This window comes from Silurus meridionalis, chromosome 20 (assembly GCF_014805685.1).
Source record: "Silurus meridionalis isolate SWU-2019-XX chromosome 20, ASM1480568v1, whole genome shotgun sequence".
Lineage (NCBI taxonomy): Eukaryota > Metazoa > Chordata > Actinopteri > Siluriformes > Siluridae > Silurus > Silurus meridionalis.
The window spans coordinates 5,547,501-5,567,500 of NC_060903.1; the positions used below are offsets into that span (position 1 = coordinate 5,547,501).

The 20,000-nt window shown below is 39.5% G+C and overlaps 1 protein-coding gene across 7 annotated transcripts in view; it reads left to right on the forward strand.

Moving 5' to 3' along the window:
* LOC124403123 (receptor-type tyrosine-protein phosphatase mu-like) overlaps positions 1 to 20,000 on the forward strand; it is a 226,667-nt gene that overhangs the window by 129,226 nt on the left and 77,441 nt on the right. For all 7 annotated transcript variants that reach the window (XM_046876725.1, XM_046876726.1, XM_046876727.1 and 4 more), the window contains exons 9-11: positions 683 to 792; positions 5,510 to 5,711; positions 6,268 to 6,370. In XM_046876725.1, coding sequence (XP_046732681.1) covers positions 683 to 792; positions 5,510 to 5,711; positions 6,268 to 6,370 — 415 coding nt within the window. The remainder of the gene's footprint in view (positions 1 to 682; positions 793 to 5,509; positions 5,712 to 6,267; positions 6,371 to 20,000) is intronic.

Genomic DNA, 20,000 nt, shown 5'->3' on the forward strand with positions numbered 1-20,000 from the left:
GTGAACATTCAGTATCTAAGCATGGCAGTATGACAGTCACAGACTGAATTACAGCTGAAATGTCAAATAATAGCTCTTTATAATAGCATGATGGCCTTTTTAGCTCAATCTCAATTCACTCTTTTGTGAAAAAAAAAATGTAACCGAAAGTTCATAAATCTTGCTTTTATTAAATCAATCTTATTCATTATATGAAACTTTGTTTTCCACTGATTCTTTATCGAATTTCCTTTAAAGTTATATGAACAGGTTTGTTAGATGTCCCTTTTTTTTTATTGTGTCATCATTGTGAACAGAAATTCTCTTTTAAATTTGGCTTATTAGAATAATAGCCCCATGTGTTGCCTCAAGGCAGGTAATTATAGCTAACATTTAAAAAAATTCCATGCAGAGATAAAAATATCGCTTCTCATGTGGAGATTAACTATCATGATAAACCTATAGCTTTTTTTATTCATAGATTGGTATTTTTTTTTTTACGTTCCGAACCCAAATTAAATTAAAGCAGACGTGTGCACACATAACCTTAACATTAACAGCAAATCAACTTTGGAAACTTTGTAATCAGAATAAAGCAAACAGTGTCTGATTACATTAAATACTGTGGCTTCAGAGAATCTTCAGAACACTGAGTGAGTGGTAAAACATGTAATGATCGTTCTGTGATGCCATTTCCTGTTAGTGCCTGGCGAGGTTCCTCTGGACTCCATCCAGGCCAGTGCGTATGAAGAGAAGATCATTCTGAAGTGGAGAGAGCCTGCTCACACTTACGGAGTCATCACCCAGTATGAGGTAGGTTCAACTCTCCACCCCAGTGCTTTAGTGCAGATGATTCTAATCATTGAAAGCTCATATTTAATCTCATTTCAAAGAATTTCTGCTACTGTCATACCCACTGATAAACTGTGAGCTTTGTGATTAAAGTAGCATCAGCAGTATTGAGTGAAAATTAACTGCCTTTTGATTCTTGAAAAAAAATCTACTTCTTTTTTAATAATGACAATTAACATTATCACTTTGGACATCTGTTTTGTGGTAGTTTGTAGAGAATAAACGCATACATGTACATGCTTTCTGCATCATGGCAGATGTATAAAAAATCTCTAGTCCTGTAGCCAGTACTAGCTGTCTCCAGCGAAATCATTTAATACAGGATCTGTACAAGTTCACGTTTAGAAAACCCAGGAAGCAGTGAAATCAGGGTCGAGCATGTGCTCTGTTTTGAACTTGCCGCTTGGTGGTAACTACTTACACTACATACAGTTCAGCTTCAGTTCAACACCAAGCAGAACATTTAAAGAGGAATAACTGATGGAAGCAACTCCTGACTCGAACTCGCCACAACACCTGTGATATAATTTGCACAATTCTTTCAGGATATTTTGAATAGATTAAAAATACTCATTAGTATTAACAGATTGTTTGCTGAGAGAAACATTAGAGTCTGAGTTGATTAAGCAAAAGTCTCATGACAAAAATGATAATAGGAACATTATAGCCATAATAAATCATAATACTTTAGACACTTAGAGTACATTTCAGGGCAAATACTTTTGTGCTTTTATTGAAGGGAGCAGTTTAAATTTTACTGGAGTAATATTTTACCTACTGTACTGTACCTATTGTCCCACACTGATGCAACTGATTCAATAATACAACTAATAATAATTCTATGTTATATACAGAATACTGTGTAGATTACAGATAGTCCCGCCCCTTTTTTTAGATCAATATTTCATAATTTGGTAACCCCCTGTGTCCATATGAGACAAGTGTGCACTGGCTGTCCAATAAATGTATTATTATTATGTAGAAAACAGACTCGCCCACACCCCTGTTCAGTTCCAGAGCATCAGGGCTGGGCTTATATATGACAATTTAAAAGCTTTCTGTCCACTGAGCGATAACTTTTCATACCATGTAGAAATAATGTACTTGAATCATTCACGTAAGCTGAGAGAAAACACGTTAAAACAGTTAAACATTTCATTCACAATAATTTTGAATTCCACAAAGAATTCCAGCATGTTATTGAAATTGAAATGCAATCTCCTATATAATTGTTATCTACACACATTCCTTATTAAAAGGAAAATAATTTAGGGAGTCCAATCATCATTTGGATTTAAAGTTGTAGTGCTGCAAAATCATTTACTTTCATGCATCTCGGTTTGGTCTTGAGAAATACTTTGCATCCGATCCGTGTGACAGCATTTATTACTTACCATTTCAATTATTTATCAACACGTACCTGCGATGATGAATCGAAGAAATTCGCGGTATACATTAAAATCGTGGTAAACATTAATGATTCATGACAAGACCTCTATCGACCGTATGATTGGATTTAACATGTCTGTTTAACTCTAATACCAGCATGTGTGTTAGGATTGGGAGCAAGAGATAATCTGTCAATCCAAAGCTCATCAATCACTCCCTCATACAGTATATACTGTATATACATATACATTTACATATACACACACACACACACACACACACACACACACACACATATATATATATATATATATATATATATATATATATATATATATATATATATATATATATATATATATATATATATATATGGTGGTATATGTGTGATCGTGTGTGTATGTGCCCTGAGGACAGAGGCAGAACTGACCTGAACTCTATTTTATCTGTGTTCTAGAGTAGCAGAAAGCTTGACGCTAACTCCTGCCTTTGATTTGACAATATCAAAGAATTCAAGCTGAGATCCTTCTGACAAGCAGTGATGTCAAAAAAAAAATTTTTTTTTGAAGCTCTGACCAATCTCTCTTTCACTCTTTCTCTCTTTTTCCCCACTTTCAAATTTCATCCTCCCTTTTTTTTCACGTCTGGAAATATCGCCAGAGACGGAAGCTTTTTTCCTCAGACAAACACATCCTCCCACTGTTGCCATGTTCAAACACAGAGAAGTCAACTCAGGCTTTCTTTATTCACTTGCACATAAAAACCCCATTTGGAGGCTATTAATCCACTATCAGCAATTACAAGTATTGGCATCTCCATTTAGAAGCCGAGCCGAACGAATAAAAGGCTGCTACCAGCATCAAGGTCATCAAGAACAACCGATCGAGAAACGCGATTTCATATCTCCACATTGAACTCGAAGTCCATTGAGCGGAATGGTATGAATGAACAAACGAGGCTCGCCTTGGTCTAATTTAAAAAAGAAGAACCATTCCAAATAGGTCTACAAATTCCAGTCCGAATTCCTTTTCATTTTCTTCATAGCTCACCATGGAGCATTATCATTAAAAACGGCCTTGAAGCATTTTCGGCTATACTGCATATTAATTGGACATAATTCATAAACACCATTTTGGATTATAGAGCAGAAAATATGGTGTGAAAAAATATCACTGGCTTTTTTGGAGAATGAATAGAATGACATATAAATCCATTTGTATTGCGAGGATGAAAATATGCTTTAATGGATTTTTGAGTAAAAAAAAAAAAAAAGATTTGGGAAAAAAAATGTCCATGTGCTTGTATAATTTGTCAGTGAGTTTTTTTAAGGGTTATGTTGAGTTCATGAGGAAAAAACAAAACAAAACGGACTCAAGTGACTGTGGAGCTCCGTAACAGTCTAATGTGGATTTAAAAATGAGCACAATGGAAATGTTGAGACATTCACGCTGCATGCCTACGCCTCACTGAGTTTATTTAAGTTTCCAAGGAGATTTTCTTTTTCAATGTTTCTAAAGCTAACATGGCACAGAACTCTGAACCGCACAGAACCGCTACAGTGATAACGTCGCTTTGTGCACTTTTAGGGAGAAGAATTGACGTGGGACATCAGAGACACATTTTTTACTTTGGTTTTGCACTGACTTTATTTTTGAACTGTTAATTAATGAGTGAAAAGAAACCAAAACTGTTTCGTTGTGTTCCTGTTCACGATAAACATTTTGTTTAATAACAATAATTATAGCAAAAACAAAAAAAAAATCATATAGGACATACATTGTACAACTTCTTTCGTTTCATCATATAAAAGGTTTCTACATTATGAGGACAAAAGTATTGGGACACCTGACTTTTCCAGCCCTATGCGGTTCTTCACACAAAGTCGGAAAGTGTAACCACAAAGTCGGAAACACACTATTGTATAGGTTGGTGTTTAGATGAGGTAGCATTACATTTTCCCTTCACTTGACGTTAACCAGTTACACCTTTGGGATGAATTGAAACGCTGACTGCACCCCAGGCCTCCTCACATCATCTAAATCAGTACTTGACTTCACTAACACCGTTATGGCTGAATTAGCATAAAATCTCCACAAGCATTCCCAGAAGAGTTAAGAGGTCATTATAAAGGTAAATGGAAACCAAAGTGTATAAAAATATTTTCACGATGCAAGATCCGGTATCCGCAAACTTTTGTCCATATGGTGTATCTTCAAATAAAACTGAAGGACGTAGGTCTGCTGAATCATGATTGACTGATTAAATAACCTGCATGTGTCCACAAACTTTTGTTTATATATTGGTAGGGAAGCGGGAAGACAGAACTCAATTTCACGCTCAAATTGCGGTTAGAAACAGGGACATTTCACATCGTCATTTGGTAGCAACAGTCTAGTCATGGATGCATGACATGCTCCTAACTGTGAAATTCAAAGTCAAGCTTACGCAAACACAAGCATACTGTATGCTGTTCTAGGGTTAAAAGTGAAAAAGTTCTAATTGTTTACTACTAATGCTTTGAGCAACAACCTTGACATCATGTGCTAACCCAGGAGTTCAGGTTTCATTGTTTGTTTGGTTTTTGTTTTAAAGTGCGGCCTTATTTACTTTGCATATATTGTGTGAATCCAAGTATTTCTCCAACAATTAAATATAAATATAATCTTCAACGATCAGGCATAACATTATGACATTATAACAGTATGGCGGATGAAGTAAATAACACTGATTATCTCTTTATCATGGCACCTGCTAGCAGGTGGGATATTTTAGGCAGCACATGAACATTTTGCTCTCAAAGTTGATGTGTTAGAAGCAGGAAAAATGGGCAAGCATGAGGATTTTTGCAAGTTTGACAAGTGCCAAATTGCATTTGCAAACTGCAGTGGTCAATATCTATCAAAAGAAACGGTGGTGAACCGGTGACAGGGTCATGAGCAGCCGAGGCTCATTGATGCATGTCGGGAGCGAAGGCTGACCCATGTGGTCCAATCCAACAGAGCTTTTACAAGTTTATTCTCTCAATGCTCGAAGGGTCAGGACTGTTTTGGCAAGAAAAGAGGGACCAACACAATATTAGGCAGGTGGTCATAATGTAATGCCTGATCAGTGTGTGATGCCACAGTGCACTCATCACATCCACTGAAATATGCTGTGAGGTTTTTTCTCTTTTTCTAGCAGTGATATTTCCAAAAGTGCCATTTAGATCTGTACAAAATAAAAGAATATTGATTCTTTACAAATACAAAACGAGGAATACCTGAAGTCTGTGAATTCACTCTGTCTGCAGATCTCCTATAAAGCTGTGAGCTCCTTTGACCCAGTGCTGGACCTCTCCAACCAGAGTGGCAAAGTGATCAAACTGGGAAATGAGACGAGTCACGTGTTCATGGGTCTGTATCCAGGCTCGACGTACTCGTTCACCCTCAGAGCCAGCACGGCTAAAGGCTACGGTCCCCCAGCCATCACTCAGGCCACCACCAAGATCTCAGGTCTGTAAACAGGACATTGGACTGAACAGAAGGTTGTGAGTTCAAATCCCAGTACCACTGAGGGGTGCCACTGCTGGGCCCTTAAGCATAGCCCTTAACCCTAGAGTGTCTGCCAAATTCTGTAAAAGTAAATGGTACACACACAGCTAAAAAACAAAACAAACAAAAAAAAAACTAAACAGCAACTTGACCCAATTGCCCCATTTTCTAAGACTTCCACCTCATTATTTGTATTTTAAATGCAATGCGCTACACAGCACAGCCACTTTACTTTCTACACCGCATTGTGTTTATCTCTCAGCACCAAATGAGCTCCTTTAGATGTTTAGCTGTGTCCCAATCTGTCTGTCCGTCTGTCTCTTTATCTATCTGAAACAGTTGGGATTTTATCTATAAGCATGAGGGTGTAAAGTGATTTCTTTAACTGGAGTATAGCAGCGTTATTTGTTAGAGCTTTGGTATCTAAGATATGGCGTTTCTATCTGTCCAATTGCCTTTCACACTCTTTTCTGCGGTGTGTGTTTGTGTGTGTGTGTGTGTGTGTGTGTGTGTGTAGCTCCTTCTATGCCTACATATGATCAGGAGACGTCTCTGAACCAGACTGACAGCACTGTCACTGTTCTTCTCAAACCTGCCCAAAGCAGAGGAGCACCAGTAAGGTAAGATACCCTTTCTAAAGTTTTTTTTTTTTGAGTCCCAAGAACATTAGTGGAACTCGGATCACACCTCCACAAACCTTTTCGGTTCTATTCCTCTATCCTGAAGACTCTTCATAGGTGTTTCCATTATTTTTTTCCTTCGAACAAGGCATTTGCTGAAAGTCTCTTTATTATTAGGCTTAGCTTATAAACAGCATCCACCGTATAAGACCCTGTATATGAACATTTACTATCGAAACAAAAAAATATACTAAAACAAGTGCTTTTATATAAACCTATTGTTTATGGTGCAGTTAAAGGTATTGTCCGAGCTGAGAGGCTATACAAAAATTGCACATTCTCTCTGACCAATCAGCTCGTAGTGTGCGGGGATTAGCATTTACATCGCCTACAGTATCTATGACAAAGTAAATGCTGTGAAGATCATTTTAATGTCAAGGAAGACAGAGCTGTTTTTTCAGCACACAGCTGCTAGCTAGTGAAAGGAGTCAGCAATAGTAGCTAACAGTTTCCTAAAAATGTATTTCAGCTACATACAAACATAAGTAGCTGAATATTATTACAAGGTTTTGCAAGCAGTAAGTCGTAGCGTAGAGTAGATGAGTCGAATACGTAGCAGTCGTGTACATTAGGGTCCCATTACATTGTGGTTTCGGGATTGAGTCGGAAACACACAGTAAGTGTAGAATGGCATGGGAGCGTGGTGTATGTTAGGCGTGGATTATGCGTAATGAGTGTTCTAAACGCCGGTAATTCAAATACAAAGCAAACAAAGGTTCTATAAAGGCAGGCAGTGTCTGAGGCAGAACCTGTGTGAAGCCACGGATAAGCTCCAAAAGCAACCCATGACTCTGCGTCTGCTCCAGTAAAGACTGCATTTTAGCTCGCAGCTAAACCTTTCCTCTGCTTTTTCATTTTCAAAACAGTTTTTATCTATTTTCTTCCCTTTATTGTTTGTGGATTTGGTCCCTGTGAGTGAGCTTTGGCCTTTGAAGCGGAGAACAAAGCTTGTGCGTGTGTGTGTGTGTGTGTGTGTGTGGTTTCAGGAGAAGTCTCGCTCTGAACCCTTTTCATCTGCCGCTCTGCCGCTGGCTGTCCCTTAGACTATGCCATGCACACACACACACACACACACACACACACACACACACACACACACACACACTTATCTCTCCCTGCCCATTCTCATTAATAAATAGCACATTTATGGTAGGATCCAGTGTTGGGGGCTTAAACTCACTCTGTAGGCCACTTCCAGTTCTCGAGGCCTGACTGCACAGTGAGCTGCTCATGAATGTCTGAGCTCTTTGGCTGCGTGCCTCCAGAAACCCCCGGAAGAGATAGTGAACAAACCGTTTCCAGCCTTTCCAGCCTCAGGTCATACTAAACATGCTCATTACTTTCCATTGGACTCCACGTCCAGGTTATAGAAACGTTAGCCTCAGCCCTCCATGTTCCTGAAACTGCTGGGAATTTATTTTCGTTACTGCATCATCGCGTATTACAACGAGTAACAAAAAGCACCAGTTTCCAAACCAATCAGCCGAGCACGTAGCAAAAATAAATTACGCTCATGTTCAGAAACAGCGAATGTGCCACATAGTGGGTTTTAGGGGATTATTAGGGACTGTTTGAAAGGTTTACTGCTTATTCAATTCTCTTTTATTTAATCCCAATCTCCAAGGTTAATCTGACTAAATCATACTTGCCCAGTACAGTAGTGAGGAAAGGGACTAGAATGAAAATAAAAGATGAAAATCTCTTTATTCTAATCCCACGCCTAATCTCTTTCCATGTTTTATTATTTCCTTGTTATTGCCGCAAGTCAGGTGGTATATTAACAACTTCTCCATGGGCACGGGTGGCATTCTCTCTGAAGAGTAATTACAAAACGGCTGATTAGAATTACAGAGGCAGCGTGAGGGCAGGCTTTCATTAATTATCGCATGGCTCCTTTTATTGGTTTACTCAAATGAAGCCACACACACACACACACACACACACACAAAGAGCCTCTGATCAACCTTTTTAAGATCCTGACTTTGGTTTGCGTGTTTTTAATTCTCATTGCCAAGGGCAAAACTATGCTGCTAGGTAAGATCTGATAAAGATGTGGGATTTATTAGATTAGGATGACAACAGAGGCGTATCAATCATTCCTTTTTTCAGACATTGGTATTGGTGTTGGATACGTAGAGGGGAAACAAATAAGACTTTTTTTTTTCATACACTCAGATTTATAAACAGTACTCCCAGTTTGTTTGTCCATTTCTGACACACACAAATAATGTCTCAGGCAAGGTGTTTTAAAATCAGTAAAAGTGTCACACAGCTATTAGCCGACGTGGTAAAGATTTTAAAATAATGTTAAGGAAGATAAGAGACAAGCTAGAAATCACATAAAAAGAGTTGCAGGACAACCTGAAAGCAGCAGGAACGTCTCTAGGTTACGTATGTAACCCTAATTCCCTGAGGGAACGAGACGCTGCATCGAAACGCTTCGAAGCGTGTTTCCAAGCGTTTCGACGCAGCTCGAGTTCCTGAAAGGGAACACCAGTTACACACGGACAAACTGAACCATATTTCCGAGGCTGAAGTCCTCAGGATCCCGAATCTGGCGAGTAGGGTGGGTGCTGAAGCGAGATCATGTGGATCAATTTGGCAAATGGTTTGGCCATTTTCGGGGGTTGAGCTCGTCAAAGGACTTCCTGATCTCTCGTGATGTTCTTGCGCTTTTGAAGGGCACGCGCCACTCGAAACACCTCGAACGACTCGTTGCAGCATCGCCGGATGTCAAACGTACGCCTTGTCAAACGTCTTTGCCCAGATTTTCACAATCGCTCTTTGCTCTAACTTGCTGTCCATGATGAAATCGCTGACATGGTAACGCAAGCAGTCTGAAACTATATACATACACACACACACACACACATATATATACATATATATATATATATATATATATATATATATATATATATATATATATATATATATATATATATATATATATATATATATATATATATTTCACTGTCTGTCTAAGTACATTCCAGGCACAGCAATAGAAAGGGGAAAAGAGTGACAGACAGACAGACAGAGAGAATATAAGAATCAAGGCTATGCATTCTGTGCCTTTGAAGACGGCTCAGTGTCTTTCCTTTTGAAGAAGTTTCTGGATGGCACCTTTCACTCTTTCCTTCACCCGGGTTCACTGAGCTTTAGATTTTGGCCGCACTGAAAAATTCAGACACGGTGCTGCCCTGCAAGACAAACAGATACCAACGGAACTGTAGAGCAACCCTGCACAGAGACCTGTGTTTAATCTGTGCCTGCGTTTTTTATGTATTATATTTATTTTGTATGTATTTCCAGCTCTGTTTGCACCTTAAATATTTTTATTAATAGTATAAGTGTATGTGCACGAGTCTATATTGTACTCTTCTTTTTTTGTTTGTTTTTTAAGAGTACCGCAGTGTGAGTGTGTGTGCAGTTTTTTCCCACAGCATTGAGGCAGTTTGAGATGATAAAGCAATCATCCTTGTGCTGATTGGATTTGGGAGAAACATCGCTCCAAATACTCTCCCGTTTCAAAAGCAGCCTTCTGCCAGCAATCAGGGCGAAAGCAAACTAAATCAAAGAGCAACTTGCCGCTCGAGGAGCAGGAAAGAGCAGATAACGCAGAAACGCACAGAAAAAAAAAAATTATAAAACACAGCAGGTGAACGCAAGGGAACAGGGAATCTCACGTCCGCATTTTCCAATCTGCTCCACCAGAATCCATCAGAGAGCGCGCGAATCGTTTAATATTCCTGCGATTAGTAATCAGAAAACATTAACACGTGCGCGCGCAGATAAATTTCCCTCGGCTATAGTTGGCCGTGACAACTAATCTCTGTTAGACACGCCCCCCACCACCACCACCACCACACACACACACACACACACACACACACACACACACACACACACACATGCAGATGCACACAAATATATAAACTGAAACTCATAAACTCTCTCTCTCTCTCTCTCTCTCTCTCTCTCTCTCACTCACACACACACACACACACACACACACAGTTGATGGAACACTCATGGCCAGAGGGAGGAGGAGAGTGTGTTTGCTGTGATGGTGGTGGTGTAAGAGGATTAGGCATGTTGTACGGTGTTAGAATAATGTTCGGAGCGGTCCGGCACAAGGCCAGACGACGCCTCCGACACTCCACCACGCCGTCAGAGACAAACAGCGATTCGAGACGCTTTGCCTTATCGTTCATGCTTTTCTCGATTTACCACCTTTGCTGATCAGCCCTCAGCCCAGGGCAGGAGAGGCAAGAGAAGCCGTGCTGATAACTTACACACAAACACACTCACACACACACACACACACACACACACACACACACACACACACATGCGCGCGCACACAGATAAATGGAGAGCGTAATTGAGCTTCTGTAGCTGAGAAGCAGCAGGCCACAGCTCTCACACTGAATCTGTTTACGTAATTGATTGGTCTGGGAGCCTTCAGTTCTTCTCATCCTGTAACCTTTCTCTTCTCTTCTCTTCTCTTCTCTTCTCTTCTCTTCTCTATGCTTTTTTCACTTTTCTTTATTCCTCTTCTTCTCTTTGCTTTTCTTCTAATCTCTTCGTTGTGCTTTTTTCACTTTTCTTTAGTCCTCTTCTTCTCTTCTCCTCTCTTCTTTTCTTTTCTCTTCTATTCTTTTCTATTCTTCTCATCTTCTCTTTTCTTCTCCTCTTTTCTCCTCTCTTCTCTTCTTCTCTCTACTCTTGTCTTTTTCTCTTCTTTTCTTCTCTCTCCTTGTTTTCTCTTTCCTTCTCATATTATTTTACTATTTTTATTTTGTCTCTTCTTGCTTATCTCTTTTTATTTTTTCTCACCCCTTTTCTGTTTTCTCTTCTCTTGCCTTCCTTTCCAATTCATTCCTTTCCTTTCTTTTCCTTCCTTTATTTACTTTCATTTCTAATTAATTACTTTCCTTCCTTCCTTCCTTTCCTTTTCTTTCCTTTCCTTTCCTTTCCTTTCCTTTCCAATTCATTCCTTTCCTTTTCTTTTCTTTTATTTCTAATTAATTCCATTCCTTCCTTCCTTCCCTTTCCATTTCTTTCCTTTCCTTTCGTTTCCTTTCCTTTCCTTTCCTTTCCTTTCCTTTCCTTTCCTTTCCTTTCCTTTCTTCTTGTCATTTATTTCTCAGTATTTCTTTATGCATCTTAATAACAGTGAGAGGTCGGGGTGGAACTATTGTGGAGAGATTGCTGTCATTGCAGCTCACTTCTCCTCCTGACTGCTTGTGCAGTTCAGATATGGGTTTGTGGGTCTGTTTCTGTCAGAAATGGGGATCTGGTTATTTTTACATGCCACTCAAGCTGTCGTCATGTTTCATCACGCTCGGTGAACATCTAGATGTGACCCTTGTACACTGCCGTCATCATTGTGGAGTGTGGAAGTTTCGCTGTTCTGCTCGGACTTGAAATCATTGTGTTCTTCAAATCGTGCATGAGATTTCAGCTGGATCATGGGTGAACTATTTTACATTCACTTCTGTGAACAAGGAAACATTTGACTTTTATTATTGACCTGTGTGTGAATTTGCGTGCTTTTCCTGTTGTTCCAGCGAGACGTTTCGGATTAAAGCACAGAAATTATACATTGTTGTTTGTTTTTTTTTTTTGCTTGTTGCGTTCAAACTGCACCTGGGAGAGACCAGCGTGGCTTGAGAGACTTACAGAATAAGAGAAAGAGAGTGTCAGAGAGAGGTTTATAGTATAGCGAGATAAAGCTCTCGAAGTGGCAGCACTTTTAAAACTCCCAGATGTAACGTAGAGTACGGTGCGAGTGGCGAGGCAGTAAAAGAAGGAGGCCTGCGTGTCAGGGCTGTGTCTCAGCATGGCTCGTAAATCAGGCAGATATAGAGCCTGCAGCAGCACTACCTGCCTGTTTGAATGCCCTGGCGCACAGCTAGGAGAGGCGATTAGCATTAACACGGTAGAGACAGAGAAACAGGGACAGAGGTGAGGTCTGATTTAGATGCTTCCCCTCCATAGCAGTGCACACTGTATCTCTTTCTCTGTCTGTCTGCTTCCACACCAGCAGGCAGTAAATCAGGCTCTCGGGTCACTCTCCAGTCAATGCCGAGTCAATCCGGCATAATTGGCGAGCGTGGGGTTCGGTCACTGGCGAAATGGAAAGAGCCTAATTGGTGACAGAGCTACCAAAGCGCAGATGCTGCCTACCTCGTAGCTCCTGCCTTTTTTTTTTCCTTCACGCTTTCTTTCCATTCTTGCTCGAGTAACCACACCATCGTGTTTATCGTGCCAGTTTTCCTCTTCCTGCTTGACACTGGTTATCATTAGATGTCCAATTGACTCACATGTTAAATAATCACCAAAAAAGATGATGTTAAAGTGTTCTGTCGTGCTGCAGTCATAATAAGACTCTCTAAGTACAGCACAATACAGATGCACTGAAAAACAATCAAAAATTGATTTACAGAATGAAATTAGACAAATTTCAGAATAATCACATTTTTATTCACAGCATTATCATGATAGGCTGTATATTAACTTATTGGGAGAAAACCAGTAGATGTCGGTGAAATCAAGACATTGCACCAAAAATGTAACCAAAATGGTATCATCCTCGTTTCATAACACCTTTGCAAAGATTAAACTGTGCGATTGGTAGTCGAATCAGGCTCCTCCTATCGAAGAATTGAATCTTCGACTATTTGGGGTTACCACTAGCTAATTGTGAGCGACTGTATTGTGAGTTTATTACCCTTAAATTATTTTGTATGTATTGCATGCATTATTGCCTATAAATGGATTCTTTTAAAATTTCCAATTGGGATGAATAAAGTATCTATCTATCTATCTATCTATCTATCTATCTATCTATCTATCTATCTGTCTGTCTGTCTGTCTGTCTGTCTGTCTGTCTGTCTGTCTGTCTGTCTGTCTGTCTGTCTGTGTAAGTTCAGGTATGCGGAAGAGGGTAGATAGCACGTTTTTCTAAGTGTGTGCTATGGCATAGTATGAGCATCAGAGGGAAAAGCTGTGGTTGCCTGGCTTTGGATGTCCAAGAGGAAACAAGTTTTCGAATATAGATCTCATCCTGGTTCAAAGCTGTTGTATAATAAGGGAGGAGGCTACAGGCCATTGATTTAGGTAGATAGAACCTAGTGCTTGGTTTCAAATGCAACTCTACTCTCCGATTCTTTTCAAAAATGCAAGGTTTATTATTTATGTTCCACATACCCACGGGATTACATCATTTGTACACTAGCTAAGGGCATTATACAGTGTGCTTGTAGCAGTGCTATATTGTGCATATATTCAACATGTCATATCTTTGCCTCATTTATTATCAGTATATATGTACTATGGAAATAGATGTAAAAGCATTTGCCATGTTTGTAGATACTCCTCATGAGAGAATGCTCTAGTTTGAGGTCACTAAAAAACAAAAGAAATCTGGCAATGTTTTGCGTTTTGCTCCAAATGACCTGAACATAGTGTCTGTATTATAAATGTAACTTTGGAAATAGCAATTCAGCTTTATCAAAGTCCTGTTTATTATCGGCCCCTTGTAATTAACTTATTAGGCTGTTTTTTAAATTGGGCGAGTTTAATTCGAAGACCACACTACCTCAAACAATGTGAAATTGGTTTGAAATCAGTGGAATGTTCAGGAATAAAAAAGCTCATTGGCTTAAAAATGTTATCATCCATATTTAAATACTGAGCCTGCAGTGCAGAGGACTTGTTTTACAGTTCGAGGAGTGAACTCCTGCATTCCTGCATTAGAGGTCAAATATTTAATACTGGGTTATAATATGTGTACTGTATGTATTTGTTTGAATAAATAATTAGTCATTTTCTCTATCCCTATTAGATCTTATTTAAACTTTTCTTGGAAATAAAAGAAAATATTTTGACCTCAGCAGAAGTTAGGGGTTATAAGCAGGTGTCTCTTTGCTTTCTGTCGTTCGTTCCCCTGATGCAGGAGCGGTGTGTCAGCTCTCTCCACAGTCAGAGGTTTTAATCAATTAGTCATAGGGCCGCAGGGAGGCATCATGTCAAGCTTGAGCAAGGGAGCGACAGGTTAGAGAGCGCGAGAGCGCATTTCTTCCTCCCTGGTGCCGCTTGGCCCTCGGCCACCACAGGAAGAACCACAGAAACGCTCTTCACTTCCTCCGAGGATTAGTTGATGTCATCACCCAAGACGGCATGTCAAAACCGATCGTCTGCACGTAATTTTCCAGCTTCGTAGATCATATGTGAGTGCACCAGAGCATATGGCGCATGTTTACGATCGTATTTAGAGCCTAAAGGACGGCATGTTAGGAAAAACATTCCTTTCAGGGCATAATTTTATAGTCCCAGCACTAAACAAACAGCGCTGCTGCCAATTTAACATGTAATGCCCTGGAACACCTCATTCCTCAGACGGCCTTTGCGTTCGTCACTGTTTATTTCTGTGTTTTTCTCTTCTTTTGGGTGAGTTCACGTCATGCCGAATTAGGCAAATGGCTGAACGATTGGGTGGTGTCAGTGTGTCTATAGCCAGGGGTCGGAGGCACGTGTCAGAGCTGCTCAGGCAAACAAGCACATAATCATTAGGCATTAAGAGGTTTGTTTCCTCATAATGCGAGACAGTGAGGTTGGTTGTTTATTCGGTAATTGCGCTATTCAGGTCTTGATGTTGATTGATCTAGCCGCAAGGCAAATAAGGTTTATATGAATGTGTTTGTTCTGATATATAATTGTTTCTGTTGTAACCTTCACAGAGGTTTATTAAGCAGACTTTCCACATGACAAGCTGTTTTTTTTTTTTTTTCCAACAAGAGACTTTTTTGGGTTAGAGAAAGAGCAACTGTTTATAGCGGTTATAACAGTAGTGATAACAGGATCTAACCTGTAATGCAAATGTTCTACCATGTTAAGTCTTTGACAACGTCTACACTGATCCGGATACATAAACGGCTTTTTCGTCCAAAAACACTTTCATTTTCAATCGTCTTGTCAAAAGCTGCTCGTCCACACTGAAATGTCCGGAAACGCTTACATCCCTTTACTGCACATAAACAAAACAAAAGACACTTCAATTCAATTTTATTTGTATTGCGATTTTTACATTGGACATTGTCTCAAGCAGCTTTACACAGATAAAGCGGTAATAAGGTTATATAAAAGAATGTGTACATTTATTGCACATAAGGTAGTTTCTTATCATTTTTTATCCCTGATGAGCGAGCCGGTGGCGACTGTGGTAAGGAAATACCAAAGATGGCATGAGATGAATCGGAACCAGATTTAAAAGGGAACCCGTCCTCGTTTGGGTGGCACCGAATGTCCATTCATTGCAGCCCCATTGATGAGGTGTGTAGTAATAGGTCTGCAAATGCAGAACTATTAATGTAACCTGTGGTCCTGAGCCTTTCTAGTAGACTGCTGCTTCGACCTGCGTCTCTTCCTCCTCTTTGAAACGTCGTGGAGGTGTCTACATGTCAAAGCTACTGAAAACCGTCTCGGTGTGGTCGGGAGGCCAAAGCGACTAGAAAAATATGCGTTGTCATCGAAAACGTATTACTGGCATGGCCTTTAATATTTTGTATGTAATGTTTCTTGTATTGCACTTTCAACAATGGACTGGACTTGTACCAGTGCAGCTTTACATTAGTAGTTATAAACATGTGACCACAAAAAAATGTGGTTCCTGGTTTCACTTCAATGAAACACATTTAACTAGCTAAGTACCTCATTATACAGTAGTACAGTATGTTACTGAGCTTTCAATCAGATTTTCAGGCAACCAAACCCCAGTTGACCCCAGTTTCAGATCAACCACTTTAGAAATAAATCCAGAACTCCACTGGGCTACAAAATATACAGCAAATGCCCACACTTTATGATTTATGAAACCATAAACCAGGCAAAAATTATGACTTGTTCTTGAACTGAGAAGAAGGATTAAAAAAGTTCAGATGTGCTGTTACAAGAAAATAATCATCTTCAGGATGGTGACCTTTTACTCTGCCTGACTCTGAGTGGCTACGTCACACCACCCTGTGCTTGATTAGCTTGCTGTATCTTTACTTATTTTTCAAATACACTCTTAAATTAATGTCATATATTATATAAAATTTTCCACTTTTAGATCGGATTTACTGGGGTTTAGTCAAACTTTCTTCAAATTCTTCAAATGTCAATGGATTATTCATTTTCACCCAGGATATTTGAAACTTTTTTTTTCCTGATTTGTTCATCCTTTACTGTTCCTGTGATGGTGTTCATCATTCATTTTTCCTCACCATACACCAGAACTATCTGACAGCTGGAGCAAAGAGAGCACGCAGCGTCCATCTCACTATCCTCGGATCTTTATAGCCGCTGGCAATCTCCATTTTGCCTGAGGGCTTTGGGAGGGGGATTCTTACCACAACCTCACCTACCATGCATGACAACACACACACACACACACACACACACATTGCCATTAAATCATGAGCACAGACAGCATATGAGTTATTTCGCTTCTATTTTGTGCTTTTCCAGAGACTATTAGGTTCCCTTAATTTAAAAACGTGTAAAATCTGTTTTCGCATGCGTCGTTTTTATGTGTTGCACCGTGTGTGGTTTGAGTATTATTTTTAGTTTTTGACACCAATAATGAGGAGCTTAAGACTTCATGCAACCAGGGACATTGTGGAACACTTTTATTGATCTCTGATTATGTTTGTTGCTGCCATGTGCTGCTAGCAATGAGCTCATTGTGCTTGTGTTTTATGTTGAAGGTGTACAGTGGCGCCTAGTCTTATTGTTTTTTACACATGCACACACGAATTGAGTGAGTGGAAGAAAGTTCTGTGGACAGATGAGTCCAAAAATTAAATTTTTGGCTCGAACTGAAGAACTTGTGTAAAACGTTGTTAGCAGACTGCCGCACCATCACTGTCAAACATGGAGCTGGAATCTTTTGGAGCAGTGAAGGTTGGAGACTTATTCTGGGTGAAAGGAATCCTGAACCAACACGGCTCCCATTCCATACTTTAACACCATTTAGTTCCGTCTGGACTGCGGCAATGTGGAACCGACTTTACCATACAGCAAGACAAGGAGCCAAAGCATACATAAAAGCTCAGTAAGCGTTATTTAGAGAGCAAACAGCCGGCCGGAGTGTTAACTATCATGGAATAGCTTGTATAGTCACTGCACCTAAACCCTATTGAGCTGCTCTGGGATGAAGTGGATCACAAATTCAATAAAATATATCAAACTAATGAAGAAAAACTTTTAGAGGCATGGCAAAGTTTTTCAGCTGAATGTTTGGAGAAATGAACTGTCCAGGTGCCAAGAGTGTATTAATGCTAAGGGAGGATTTTTCAATGAGTATAAAGTTTATCATCTGTACATTTATATATTTGTTTGGTCAGAGTACATCTTCAAACTGTTTAATTACCTAGTTTGTTGCATATAGACAGAAAATAACCACACGTGTCTATCAAAAACAATAAAATACTACCTGTTGTTTTTTTTTAATGGTTTTAGCATGATCTATAATGGAGAGTGAGACAGGAGCACCCAGAGCAGTATCAGTTGAGCGTGATGACTAAAAGTGATCGCAAAGATGCCGTGAATTGTACTTTGGCTCCCAAAAATAATAACCTAGCATGCATGTCTCAGTGCTCTCTGATCTGAAGTGCCTTGATGTGCAACAGTTGTTCCTTTATGTTCTCATTAATGCTTGAGAATACCTTTGTGTTTGAGCAATCGACTGTATTTATTTCTGAACGTGCATTACGGTACACACGTTCACATATCAGTGAACCAAGACCAATAGTGGATTTTACCAATAGTTAGGTTGGATCGTACTTGCCGATAACCAAATTATCAACCGATAATTTTAATGGATACTGGATTCAAAAAACAAACATAAAACTCCATGTGAAATAGTAATAAAACTTTAATACAAAAGTACTGATTTATGGAAGTGTGCTAAATTAAATAAGAATATATTAAAGATATTAATAAATATAATTATAAAATAATAAATGATCAATAATAAATTTAGCCCTCTCCGTGCAGCGTGCAGTCTCACGTGTTAAAACAAACAGCAGTCAGTGATTCACCTCTGGAGGCCGCTCGCATAATGACAACGGACCTTCTCGGTCGCTCCAGGGACGGACGTTACCCGGAAAAACTATCTGTATGGATTTTGTATGGACTATCAGCGCTGATTAATCAGCAAGACTGATTAATCAGTCAACCTCTATTTCTATTCTCTGCTTTTGGATCCTGCGGAGATGTTTTGCTGCCAAATTCAAATTGGACAGAGCAGGATCGCTTCGTAAGAAGTTTATTAAACAAAAGGATTAAATCTTTCAAAACGCAGTTATTGACCAGTCAGTTATTTAATTGTGATTTATGAATCGTGAGCAGAGGCCAGTGGAAATTAAACCAATTCCGGTCATGAAATATCAATATATTGGATAAAACACTGAGATGGTGATCAGTAACATGATTTCTAATGATTGCTATCATCTCATTATGCTTGCTCTCTTGGCATACTCTCTCTCTCTCTCTCTCTCTCTCTCTCTCTCTCTCTCTCTCTCTTTCTTTCTGTCACTCTTTCTTTATTCTCGTCTCTCTCTTTCTCATTTATGTGTAATCAGAATAGGCCTGGCATTTTTTTGCCCTCATTGGCTCTAACCTCTAACCTCACTATGAGGCCAGGTGCTAATTAACTTTAGTTTCTCTGACACAGTGCTTCACCAGAATAAATATTTCAGCAGATCATATTTCTTTTCTAAACAGGAGGACTCGGCACTTAGCCACAGGAGGCCCAGTGAATGATGCCAACATATAAAAGAGATTCAAAGCTGCAGGATGCATAATGATAGAGTTAGCCAGAAGTTTCAATCTTCATGAATGCATAAAGGCTTGTTGTGTCACAGTTATTTATTAGAGGCACCCTACGGTGCTGGTTTGGGAGCTGTAAGGGTCAGACCATATTGTAGTTTGAAAATGCTTAAGGCAAAAAAAAAAAGAGAGGAAAAAGGCTTTTCAGCTGTTTCTGATTTTTATTTAATGAGAAAGCCGAGGAAAAGGGCAGCAGTCGGCTTCAGCCACACATAAATGTGGAATCTGGTAATTTCATTAACTACAGTATATTTATATACCTTGCTCTTTATAGTCACAGATAACCTTTTGCTAGCAAGCCCAAACAAACCCAGACTTATTACAGATTAGCCAGCCCAAAGGTCAGATTAGCATCAGTCAACATTCATTCTGCTAGCTGCTAACCATTGCATGGCTGACTTGCCCAAAACTCTCAGCACAAGTAGCTTCAAATGTTACTCATGTCACAGATGACAAAATTGCATATGATCTTAAAGGGGGTAAAATGTAGCTTTCTATAAAGCAGCTAAACCAACAGGCTTAATTTGTTGCATATAAATTAAGTACACTGAACATATTTTCTTTGCATATCCCAGTTTTTCAAGAAGTTAGCCAGGATATTGTGCCCCTGGGCAGAGAGGGTTAAGGGCCTTGATCAAGGGCCCAACAGTGGCAGCGCTGTCGTTTACAGCTCCAAACTTTTGATCAG